This window comes from Mustela erminea, chromosome 10, assembly GCF_009829155.1.
Source record: "Mustela erminea isolate mMusErm1 chromosome 10, mMusErm1.Pri, whole genome shotgun sequence".
NCBI lineage: Eukaryota > Metazoa > Chordata > Mammalia > Carnivora > Mustelidae > Mustela > Mustela erminea.
Genome location: NC_045623.1, coordinates 59,679,360 through 59,692,716, shown reverse-complemented (window position 1 = coordinate 59,692,716; position 13,357 = coordinate 59,679,360). Strand labels below are relative to the sequence as shown.

The 13,357-nt window shown below is 38.7% G+C and overlaps 1 protein-coding gene and 1 pseudogene across 1 annotated transcript in view; both read right to left on the bottom strand.

Moving 5' to 3' along the window:
* Positions 1–686: 686 nt before the first annotated feature.
* LOC116567071 lies at positions 687–4,208 on the bottom strand (annotated as a pseudogene).
* Positions 4,209–4,317: 109 nt separating this feature from the next.
* The window catches only part of TM2D1 (TM2 domain containing 1), a 46,093-nt gene continuing 37,053 nt past the window's right edge, over positions 4,318–13,357 (bottom strand). The window contains exons 6-7 of the mRNA XM_032301905.1: positions 6,827–6,956; positions 4,318–4,630 (exon numbers count right to left, since the gene is read on the bottom strand). Coding sequence (XP_032157796.1) covers positions 6,846–6,956 — 111 coding nt within the window. The 3' untranslated portion in view covers positions 4,318–4,630; positions 6,827–6,845. The remainder of the gene's footprint in view (positions 4,631–6,826; positions 6,957–13,357) is intronic.

The window sequence follows — 13,357 nt, the reverse complement described above, 5'->3', positions numbered from 1 at the left end:
AATCTTCTTGAAATTTTAAGATTAAGCTTTAATATTTTTATATCTCTCATAAAAATATCTATTTTCTAAGAAGGTAAATGACATTTGGTCTCCATCAGACAATGACTAGCCTTAAGAGCATTGCTACATTTACTAAGAATTAAGATAGTGGGCTCTAGAAAGATAATGGGGGAGCACCTGACAGGCTCAGTTGATAAAGCAACCAACTCTTGATCTCAAGGTTGAGTTTGAGTCCACGCTGGATACAGAGATTACTTTAAAAAGAGAAAGAGAATGGCACCCAGGTGGCTCAGCTGGTTAAGTGTCCAACTCTTGATTTCAGCTCAGGTCATGATCTTGGGGTTGTGGGATCGAGCCCCGCATCGAGCTCTGTGCTCAGCAGAGTCTGCCTGGGATTCTCTTCTCCTCTGCCCCTCCCTCTTCTCACACATTCTCTCTCAAATAATAAACCTTTAAAAAAGGAAGGGTGGGGGCGCCCGGGTGGCTCAGTTGGTTGAGCGGCTGCCTTCGGCTCGGGTCATGATTCCGGGGTCCTGGGATCGAGGCCCACATCGGGCTCCCTGCTCAGCAGAGAGCCTGCTTCTCTTTCTCCCCCTCTCCCTGCCACTCTGCTTACTTGTGCTCTCTCTCTAGCTCTCTGTCAAATAAACAAATAAAATATTTAAATTTAAAAAAAAAAAAAGGAAGGGGGGTAGGGTAATAGGAATAAGTGTTACCAGGCTCATCAACTCAGCTACAAATGAATTAATCCAGGACTCATTTGGGTATTCTGTGCTGTTCAGTATTCTTTTTTTATTGCTAATCATCCTAATTAGTAACTTTTCTCATTTTCTGAATCTACCTATCTTCCTTTTCCTGTCAGTATGGAGAATAAAGACCACTGAGATTGAGCTTCCTACTTCCTTAAAAAAATAATAACAATGTCAAAAAGTGAGTGTCCACACTCAGCTTGTAACAGAGCAAATGGATAAATGGAGTAATCATGCTACAGCCTATTATTATAGGGTGTATAATAGCCTCGATGTTATACTTATGGTTAGAAATGTACATGACTGGAACACCAGGGATTTTCCAGATTCTTCACTTAAGGTCCCAGTAAACTGTGGCCACAATGTTTCTGAGTTACTCTCTGTACTAAGCAGTCACCTGCATAGGTTCCTTTTTGTGTGGATGGTAACCATGCAAATCTTGGATCCCTGGCGATATTTAGAGTCACATGATAGTGTGGCCCCAATTTCTCAATTTCAGCCATTATGCAGTTATTCAAGGGATACAACACTGAGTATACTAAGTCGAGTTTGGCTTTAATAGGAAAGTTGATAAAGTTAGTATCAACCAGTATGTGGTCTGGTGGGTCCAGCTACATGTTATATTGGAAGAATAAGCAGGAAGGATGTTGGGAGACCTCTCTTTCCTTGTGCACTAGGATCTTTCTTTTCTTTCTTTTTTAATCTATTCCTCTCTTTAAGTCTCCCAACTCTGAGATTAAGTATTCACTTCATGGTCACAACCTTTGCCGTCTGTTTCCCCATGTTCACAGTGCACCTGTTTCTTCCGGGGTCACCTCCTACTTACTCCTTCTTAAAAAGCCTCTATCTTGAAGCTTTCTGGAGGGCATTAGATAATTCAACTATTCAGCATCCTGTATCAAACTAATTGATTTACCATCATTCCCCAATACTTCTCCATTACCTTGGTTAACTAGGACTGTATATAAGTATCAAGAACTTTAATATATGATTTTTTTTTTTACTAAGAATGGAAATTCTAGAGAAAAAGAATCATAAATGTGTGTTGCTGATTTATTGGAATAACTTAAATACCAAAGAATACATAAAGGAATTACATAAATAATGATACAGATATGGACTATTCTGCAGCCTTTAAAAATAATGTTATAAGCTATTAAAAATGTTGTAAAAGAATATTTACTGAAATAGAAAAATCTTTACGTGAAGAAGCAGGCTACAAAACAGCATGGATAATATATCATTTTCATGAAGAAACTAACGCATGGAAAAACTATGAGGACATATATAAAAACAAGATCATCATAGTTATCTTTGAACTGTGGAATGAGTTTTTTTCTTTGTACTCCTTTGGTGTTTTCCCAAAATTTTCTGTGTTATACTTGTATTAATTTTGCAAATAGAAAAAAGCAAAATGGATGCTGACTTAATGGGAGAAAGGAAGAGGGAAGGTGCCAGAACCCTGGGGAATATCTACATTTAAGGTATTTGAATGAAGAAGAGGAACTGACATCTTAGACTTGTACATTTTAAGAACTGGTTTTTCTTTCTGCTAGTTCTTGCTGTCTGCCAGTATTATATACTTAACCTACCGTTAAGTATCAAGCTTAAAATAATGGGAAAAGTCACACTTTTTTTTTTTTAATAAAACAAAACATACCCACAAACTAGTATTTCTTATAGTTCTAGGAACCCCATGAACAGATGCTGGGCATACACAAAACACAATCTCTGAAGTCCTAAAGAGGTCTTTTATTTTAATACAGTGTAGGTAAGAAATCCTCCTGGGTAGAGAGGTACTTCTGGAAATTGTATTAATTCTTTCAGGTTAAAGTAGTATCATTTGTAAATATTTTTATTTAAATACTGTTTCTGTAGCATTGAAAGAACCCATTCCATCCCATCGTAGAGGGTTTTGGAGTAACCCAAGGAATGATCGAGCTAATCCATCTCACAATTTTGGCTCCTGCTCTAAAAGCAGAGTTATCGTATAAAACGTCTCATACAGCAGCCTCAAAATATGACTCATACTCACAGAAACTACTAACAAACAGCCAAAATAAAATAGCTCTCCATGAAAGTCAAACGAAACAAAATAAAAATAAAAACTGCATTTACATACACTAAATGCACTTACATAAAAAATAAATAGAGTAAGATATAGATATTCCATTTGTTAAAGAATGACATGTATCAGGCAACAGAGAATTAGGCAAAGTGGAAAATCTGATGTGTTTTTGTCATGTAAATTTAGGAAATTATAGAGAAAATAGAATCTATGAGTTTAAGAATGTATTGTGAAGAGACCTTTATTTCTAGATTCTCTCTACAACCCTTTCAGAGAACAGCTAAGATGAATAAATACTTTGAGAAGCACCTGCTTTGAAACAAGACTTTCCCACTGGCCACATTAATAATGAACAATCATGCAGGAGTCAAGATGACTTTTTAAGACTGGATTGCAGGTATTTCTTATATAATTGAACTTCCATGGCTGTAGAAATGTACCGACTTTGAAATCTGGGCTTTGGGGATCCAGAGGTTAAAATCCAAAGCACTGTTTGCAACCAAAGGGAACTAGGAAATACTCAAAAAATGGACATCGACTAGCTAGCTTAACTGCAGCCAGAAATACTATCACCATGAAAAGTCAACCCCCAGGGACCATTAGCTCCTGATGGGCAGGCATGTATATTTGTGTTTCGATCACTGCTGTGCCCCAGCATCTAGAACAGTGCCTCCCACATAGTAGACACTCAGCATTTTAATCAACGAATGAATCAAAGAGACCATTCCTGGTGTACATCAGGAGTCAATCCAAATTCATTTCATGTATCAATACCGCATAATCTCCCACCAACTGCGGAAGCTGCTACTGAATGACTAACCTGTTAGGAAACTAACTGTACTATAACCGTATATGTCTGAGTAAAATGAGTGATAAAAAATGATGGTTTTTACTCCTGAGGAGCCAGGACCCAAGTAATTGTGAAATCGTTATGCCTGTTACTGAAGAAAACATGACAGTGTTATGAGGACATAATGTTTCTGGTATTTCCGTCTTCTTACAGCCCTCCCCAAGTTACTGGGACTGCTTCCTTCAGACACTGGGGCATCATGTAAGGCACTTGTGCCAGTATCTGCCTGGCAGCGTTCACAGATGGAAGATATTCATCCTATGTTTGGTGTCCCCACCTTGTCCATCCAGCTTCCAATACAATGGCGCTGAGCTAGAAGAGTCAGCAGTTGCCCTTCTAAGAGCTAGTGCATCACTCCCAGAGCAAAAAGGAGCCAGTTCACGCTTGGGAGGCCTGCATCAGTGCCAGAGTATCCATGTTGCCTCAGGGTTTCAGACTCCCCAGTGATCTTTCGCACCACAGATACCAAGGCAGATTTGGATCTAAAAGCTGCAGAAAAACAGGTGGGTTCTCACACCCCACGGCGGCCCCGAGCAACATAGTAAATGGTGTTTGTTCACACTGTGGGTGAACTGCTTTGAAGGGTCAAAATGCAGAAGACAGCTACATTCAACATTTAGGGTTTTCTTGATAATAAAGCACTAAAAAAATGTGAATAAGTCATACTTTTATTTTTCAGAGCAAAATTGACAAGGGGCAACTTGCCTTTGGAAAAGGCATTAAAGAGTATTGGGGTAATAAGCCATCTATCTCATAGAGACAGTAGCCTAAGACTCAATTATCACACAGCTCTCAAAGAAAGTCCAATTAAATAAAATGTTTCTAAGTAAACAACCAAAAAAAAAATATATCAACAACAAAAAGTTATATAGAATCCATAAAGTGGTATTCGAAGAAGAAAAAGGAAAATCTGGAAATCCACATACTGAAGGTGCTCTACTGACATCAAAGAAGCCGAAATCCCTAAAACAGAAAAAAGAAATACGTTAAAACACAATATTTTAAGAGTCAAATGAGGTTATTGTAGATGAACACTTTAACGCTTCATTTACTCATAGGACTTTTTTTTCTTTCTCTTTGAGTACTTCTATATATAACTATAGGAAATCATGTGAATGCCAGTGCAGAGATGTGCCTTCTCAATGAGCCCCTCAAGTTTTAAATATCAAATCTGAGTCTGGAATCCCAATTAAAAGTTTATATAATAGACTACAGAGAAAGAAACTGCTTTCCAAATTGCATTTGCTTAATTTTTCCACTTATGGTTTAAAAACAATCTGTATACTTTTGAAAGAGACACAACAATTTACAGTATGAAAATAGGACTATGTGAAACTGTACACACTTTCTCATAAAGTTGGACTAACAACTTCCAAAATGAAGATGCTTATGACAGAGTTGGTGGGGGGATGAGGTGGGGTAGGTGGTGCACAACCACGAGGGGAAGGCACCAAAAAACCTGGAAACTACCGGGAAGGCACCGAAAACTCAGCTTTGTACTGAGTAGTTATATCTTAATCTCAACTTACGCAGGTCTCAATTTATTCCCTGGTAAGAAGAGGCAGATGGATCTCCAAGCTTCATTTAAATCCAAAGACTCTGAGAGTTTATAAGAAAAGATCTCAAAAACTTTTTCGACAATCAGTTGAATAAATTCCTCAGATTCTGACAGGGTCTGTCACTGTTCAACTCTCACAAAAATAACTATAAAGTAGATACCATATTTTTACTGTGAGAAAAGAAAAACAATCTACCTTTGTGGCAAAACTATACTTTATACCCTATTGATACACTACAACATAGAAAATAAATGTCTGTTCCTTTCTTGGTCTCTCGAAGCACTTTCTGAGACAGAATCACCTGAAAACCCTTAGGACTAGGACTATGGCCAAAACATCTAGCCTGTCTTGAGGTGCCTGAATGGCTCAGTTGGTTGGGGGTCTGGCTCTTGGTCTCAGCTCAGATCATTATCTCACGAGTCGTGGGATTTAGCCCCTTGACAGGCTTCATGCTTGGTGGGGAGTCTATTTGAGGATTCTGTCCCTCTGCTACTCACCCCGCTTGTACTGGTCTCCATTCTCAATCTCTCTCTCTCTCTCTAAATAAATCTTAAAATAAAATAAAATAAAATAAAGCCTAGCTGTCTTTCTCTCTGCCTTCTCTGAGAGCTGCTAGATGGTTCAAAATGAAATATCACCTACCAAGTACCCTGTACCCTACATGTCATACAGGAATTCTCAACTGCAGAGGAGATTGTGCTAGGGAATCATTTTCCTGATAAGTCTATCAAAATCCTGAGAAAAATCTAGCATTATTGGAAGATTATTAGAATAGACAATGCACAGCCCTGGAAATAAAAAACCTTATAGTAGCAGAGTCCTAGAGAACCAGAGAGTTGAACCAGGAAGACTGATGATATTTCTGACTCACCCAAGTGTATTACCTATTTTAAGCTGTGACCACTTAATAATTCTCATAGGCACGGCCAAACTTTAGGTTAGAGTAAATACTTAAGAGCAGTTCAGGGCTGGGACACCTGCGTTGCTCCGTCAGTTAAGTGATTGCGTTTGGTTCAGGTCATGATCCCAGAGTCCTGGGATCGAGTTCCGAATTGGGTTCCCTACTCAGTGGGGGGGCCTGTTTCTCCCTCTGCCTGCTCTGCCTGCTGCTCTCTCTGACCAAAAAAAGAAAAAAAAAAAAAGATTAGTTCAATGTTAAGACTCAATCAACCTTCAGGTTTAGGGAAAAAGAGAAGGAAGAGGTTTAAGGATCATACTGACCCCAGAAAAACAGGAGAGCAGCAAAGACATGTTGTATTGAACTCTCTCTATAACACATACCTTCCTCATAACCATCATGTAATACTATGAAATATCTTTTTGCATTGGATGCTATCTTTTTGTTATGAACTCTGTCTTCTAACCACAATCTCTGCAAAGAAAGACTGAATCAGGACCTGCAGGGGCAATGAGGGTACCTAAAAATGCTTCACAGAAGACTAGACATGTTTCAGGCAAATGGAGACCTGTGTTTCTAGATAAGCAAAATGAGAGGTTTATAACATTAGATAACTTCCTTAAATTTCCTGTGGCTCTCACATTTTCATAATTTTATACAGATACTACACCATAATAAAGATTATTCATGCATATGACTTACTGTTTCTTTTTTAAAATATTTAGGGGTATAGCTGTGTTTTTCTAAATGTCTCATTAGTAATACTCAATCTTATAAGTCTGGTTCCATAATAATCTATAATGTAGCTACTTCCATCTGAAGGTCCAACGATCTAGAAGAGAAAATTTTCAAAATTACCATTTTACAAAAGACATTTTCACAATACTGTATGTTCACTCTGCTAGGCTGCTACTAAATTACTTCAACAGCACCAAAATACAAGTTAAACAAACTCAAGTAAAAAAAGCAACTTAGGGGCTCATGCAGCTGAGAAGGATATTGGGAAGGATCACTGGATCAAAAGAGCCACAGGAACCAAAGCCTCAAGGACTGAAATTCCATGCCCCCTGAGGCCCTTGGTCTGGCCTCTGGGCCTTTTAGCTCTTCTGCCTTCATTCTGCAGATAGGCACTCCCACTTGCTTGCCAACAGCTCCAGAGTCACATCTGCAAAGCTCAGCAGCTCATCGTAGAAAAAAGTATCATCTTTTTCCTCAGTGTTTGTATACCAATTCCAGGGAAGGACTGATTTTGGGTTTTATGCCTACTGCTGGACAAATTACTAGAGCCAAGGGAACAGGATTATTGTGATTGGCTATGCCAGTCCCTGTGGGAGGTGAGGCAGTGTGACTGACCCTCCTTCCAGAATCACATGGAATGGAAGAGATAGAAAAAAACAAAACAGGCTCATTACAGCCATCGTGTCCCCTTAATCACACTTCTGAAAATCCAGTTAACATGATCTCCACAAATTAAGATAGCAATCTTCAAACTGTAGCCTAACAGGCACACAAAGATTTACTAAAGTGTATGTAAGCCCAGACAGTTTTAAGGAAATCAGCTTTGAGATCCTTAATTCCCATCAATACTCTTTGTAAAAGCGATCCCCCTGATACCAAGCAATAGTGGAAGCATCATGCTAGTTCCCCTTCCCGCTTCCCTCTCCCTGTGGTCCTTTCTCCAGGAGAAACTTGATGACAGTAAACCACACCTGCCATCAAACCAGGTATTATGATGGCACATTGCCTCTAATGTGCCAAGTCAAGAGATTATCAGGAAATCTCCCTTAAGTCATTTTTTAAGACTTAATTTATTTATTTGAGAGTGAGAGAAAGCATAAGCAGGGGGTGTAGCAGAGGGAGAGGGAGAAGAAGCAGGCTCCCCACTGAGCAGGGAGCCAAACACGGGACTTGATCTCAGGACCCTAGGATCATGACCTGAGCTGAAGGCAGCAGTTTAACGGACTGAGCCACCCAGGCACCTCAGGAAATCTCCTTTAATCAAGACTCCAAAAATATGCTCGCTCTGCCTTATCTTGTTCAAAGATGCATTCCCAGTTACATTTAACCTTTTTTTTGCTTAAAAATAATTTGCTAAATAATTTTTATAATATGTAATATGTTTATGCTGTTTTGATCAACTGTGTATCAACAATTATAATGACAATCCAGTAATTACAGAAAATTTTATAATCTTTTAATGTTAGTGAATCATGAAAATCATGGTAATGAAACTAATCTGTAGAAGATTTTTCAAGCATAAAAATATATTACATTAGGATAAAATTCTGTGGGAGAATGGAACTAGAAACACAAATTCAAGGAGAAAAAGAAACTATGTAAAAATCACAATGGTTAGTGAAGGCTTCATTCATGTCTTTTTTAAATGAATGATATTTAAATTTCTATGGTATTTATATCCTGTTGGATACATTTTTAAATTGATGTAACAGTTTTATTTAAATATGTCAATATTTGCAAACCAGAAATTATATCCTTTGCAACTATTTAAACTTATGATGGAAAACTTAAATGTCAACTTAAAAACGTGTGGAGGGTAGGAATTTTTTAAAAAATTCTTTCAGGGGCTATATAACCAGAGTTTGAAGAACACTGTTGTAGCACATGCTTTGCTTAAAAAATAAGTTTGGGGGGTGCCTGGGTGGCTCAGTCCTTAAGCATCTGCCTCCGGCTCAGGTCATGATCTCAGGGTCCTTGGATCAAGCCCCACAGCAGGTTCCCTGCTCAGCAGGAATCCTGCTTCTCCCTCTCCTTCTCCCCCTGCTTGTGTTCCCCCTCTTGCTGTCTCTCTCTGTCAAAAGAATAAATAAAATTTTAAAAAATAAATAAATTAAATAAAAATAAGCTTGGTATTTTAAACTATTTGACAAATACTGACTACAACACTCCAGGCACTGTGCTAGGCATTACACATGTAACAGTGAATGAGATACAATCTCTGCCCGCAAAGAGCTTATACTAGTGAACTATAAATATTAATAGTCAAATAACACAAAGCACTTTTGTGCTAAATACCATGCTGGGTACTGTTATGCACTTTGACTTATTTGCCAAAGATGAAACTAATTTGGTTTATGGTTTATGGTTAAATTGGTTTATGAATGTTATTTAAGAATTTAAAAAAACCTTGGGGCACCTGGGAGGTCAGTGGGTTAAATGTCCGACTCTTCATTATGGCTCTGGTCCTGGTCTCAGGGTTGTGGGATCAATCCCCACATCAGGCTCCATGCTCAGCTGGAGTCGGCTTGAAATTCTCTCCCTCCCTCTCCTTCTGCTCCCCACTCCCTGCTCTTTCACTCTCAAATAAATCTTATTTTTTTTAAGTGAAGGAAAAAAAAAGAAATTTAATAAAACTTTTTCAGTGGTCAAGGTCCCAAAGGAAACTACTCTCGGCATTAAGCCGAAAAGGAGAACAATGAGTGACTACAAGTCACACTATGTTTTGAGACTGTACGAGGGGAACAAAGGAAAAATAAAGCCCATGGGGTGCCTGGGTGGCTCAGTGGATTAAGTGTCTGCCTTTGACTCAGGTCATGATCCCAGGACGCCTCCTGCATTGGGCTCCCTGCTCAGCAGGGAGTCAGCTTCTCTCTCTCTCTATCTGTTCCTTCCCCAGCTCATGCTCTCTCTCTCTCATTCTTTCTCTGAAATAAATAAATCTTCAAAAAACAAAAAAGAGAAAAAAAAAGAAAAAGTAAAGCCCAGCCTGTAGAAACAAATCAAATCATATGGCAAAAAAAAACACTGCCTAATTAGGAATATGTGCATAGTTTGGAACCAGGCCTTTTGTCCCATTCTTTTTTTCTTCCTTCGCCATCTCCCCTAACAACCACTCTTACTCTTGTTGAAAAAAAATATTCAAGGTTGGAAATAAGAAAAATATATTATTATGTGACCTTTTCATGTCATGCATTTCTAATAAACCTACCTGAGGCTCACTTGCCTCTCTTGGGAAATGTAAAACTAACTAAAAACCAATTAGGACCCACATGTTTTACAATCTTGTAAAGTTATTCCTTAACATGTAGAAAAAAAAACAAGGTGTTCTTTTTGTGTTTTTGTTTTGTTTCCTCTGTTCTGTAGAGAAGATAGCCCCAAAGGATACAGTTGTATTACCTGGGAATACATGATCCAACTCTGTATCTAACTTAGCCATTTTCATACCGCTCCCCTCCCCTCAAACTCTGTGACTGTGGCTCCTCAACAACCAGTTCTAGCAAGGGAATTCCACTCCTCCTTCCAGAGACTGGTTCTGCCTGGGCACGGAATCTAATTCTGGCCAACGACCAATGATGCAAGTTCACTGTTAGCATATTTGCCCTTAAGAAGGTATGTGTATGTCGGGCGGTGGGGAGGGTCAGGGAATGGATTCTTTCTGCCTCTGGAAGTCACTATATAATGAAGTGATCCAAACCAAAGGACCTGAAAATGGCAAAGAGAAAGAAGGAAAGAGATAGGGAGAAATAGGAGGGAAGCAAGGGAAGAGATTGGGAGGGATGCTCCATTATGTCTTTTAGCTCTAAATTAACAAATCTTAAAATTACCTTATCTCTAGATTCTTGGTATGATATAGTAAACTACCATATTATTAAAGCAAATTTAGGGGCACCTGGGTGGCTCAGTCATTAAGTGCTGTCTTTGGCTCGGGTCATGATCCCAGGGTCCTAGGATCAAGCCCCACATCGGGTTCCCTGGTCAGTGGGAAGCCTGCTTCTTCCTCTCCCACTCTCCCTGCTTGTGTTCCCTCTCTCACTGTCTTTCTCTCTGTCAAATAAATATACAAAAATCTTTAAAAAAAAAAAAGCATATTTAAATTGAGGTTTCTGTTACCTATGGCCAAAAACACCTCATTATGCATTAGTTTTCAGTGTCCCCTCCACACACTGCCAGATCACTAAAGCACAGCTCTTGTTGATATTCTCTGCTAAAACAATTTGAACAGCTGCCTCCAAAACAACCAAATTCAGTCACTGTGGGAAAGCTCTAGAGGAAAGGAGAACTGGAAGAGAAAGCTGTCAGTAACTAGCTACAGGAGGGAGCCTCTCTGGATCTCAGGTTTTTGTATCCCATATAAAGAGGAATAGAATAAGCTGATCTATACAGTACTTTTAAAGTTCTGTATCTTGTATGACTATGACTTTTTTTTTTTAAGATTTTATTTATTGGGCGCCTGGGTGGCTCAGTGGGTTAAGCCGCTGCCTTCGGCTCAGGTCATGATCTCAGGGTCCTGGGATCGAGTCCCACATCGGGCTCTCTGCTCGGCAGGGAGCCTGTTTCCTCCTCTCTCTCTCTCTCTCTCTCTCTGCCTGCCTCTCTGCCTACTTGTGATCTCTCTCTGTCAAATAAATAAATAAAATCTTAAAAAAAAAAAAAAAGATTTTATTTATTTATTTGACAGAGAGAAAAAAAGAAGAAGAAATTGTTCATTCTACTTAATGTTTAAGAAAACTATCTGTTGTAAAATGTTCAATTATTCAAATCCATATTCCCTGACCAAAATTTTTTTAAAAATTCGTTTTTAAGGATCTCATATAGACTTATGTACATGTGCCCATTATAAATTCCTTTATTATGTGTATATTATTCAATTATTAATTGTGAAAGTCTAAGTCTTTAAAAATATCCCATGCTGAGAAATTTTTTACTCAGTTAAATATGCCTATATCCATTTGTTCATTGACAACAAGAGTATGGAACCTAAAATTACAAGTTGGTTTCTCTGTGGAAGAAATAGCCTAAAGCCAAATTCTACAGCATGAAGTATTTCCATCCAATAAGCTGGGGCAGATTTCCAAAATCTGTGGATCCATTTCATGGACCAAGAGGTTGCTACAGTCTTCATCTTCCAAAGGGGAAATAGAAAGGCCACTACACTGTAGGAAGCTGTTTTATACAATCGGCATCAAGGTCTTTTGTGTGAGAAGTCTTAAAAACCACAAGAAAGCAACATCATATCCCTCTATATTAGTTTCCTATTGGCTACTATAGCAAGTTACCAAAAAACGTAGTGGATTAAAACAGTAGAAATTTACTCTCTTACAGACCTAAGGCCAGAAGTCTAAAATCAAGGTTATCTGCAACAGCCCCATATCCTACAGAGACTCTCAGAGGAGAGAGACTCTGTTCTAAAACTCTTCTAGCCTTTGACAGCAATAAGTAGTCTTTGGCATTCTGTAGCTTATGGTCATATCACTCCAATCTCTGTCTTTGTCTTCACAATGCCTTCTTTGCTGTGTCAATCTTTTCCTCTTCTGTCTCCTATAAGGACATTTATTATTAGATTTAGGGCCCACCTGGATAATCCAGGTTGGTCTCTTCATATCAGGATCCCTAACTTAATCACATCTGCAAAGACCCCGTTTTCAAATAAGGTAATATACCCAGGTTCCTGGGATTTAATATGGGTATCTTTTGTACTACCACACTTTCTCTCCTAAGGAAATGGTGGTGATCTGGAGGCACTGGGTGGAATTTAAATTCTTCTTTTATTTGTTTCTGATTCTCTTTACCATGAAATTTTATTTGCAGCTTAAATGTAAAAAAATCTTGAACTGTTTACTTTAAGAGGTAAGTTCCTCTATGGCTGCAAAGTCTATAGCTTAAAGTTCCTCTATGGCTGCTAAAGTCTATACACTTAATTTGGTATATGAGCTGGATACTTATTTATTTTTTAAAAAACATGTTCTTTGGGCGCCTGGGTGGCTCAGTGGGTTAAGCCGCTGCCTTCGGCTCAGGTCATGATCTCAGGGTCCTGGGATCGAGTCCCGCATCGGGCTCTCTGCTCGGCAGGGAGCCTGCTTCCTCCTCTCTCTCTGCCTGCCTCTCTGCCTACTTGTGAACTCTCTCTGTCAAATAAATAATAAATAAAATCTTAAAAAAAAAAAAACATGTTCTTTGAATATCTATTTATATGTAGATAGATAGATAGATAGACCTTTTTTTTTGACAGAGAGAGAGATCACAAGTAGGCAGAGAGAAAGGAGGAAGCAGACTCCCTGCTGAGCAGAGAGCCTGATGCGGAACTCGATCCCAGGACCCCAAGATCATGACCTGAGCTGAAGGCAGAGGCTTAACTCACTGAGCCACCCAGGAGCTCCTGAATATATATTTTTAATTTATCCAAATATTATTGTTGTGGACCTTGTTCAGTTTTAAACTATTCTCACAGCATGCTATAATTTTAAGACATTTCCATGTAGTATATGTTCATCTAGG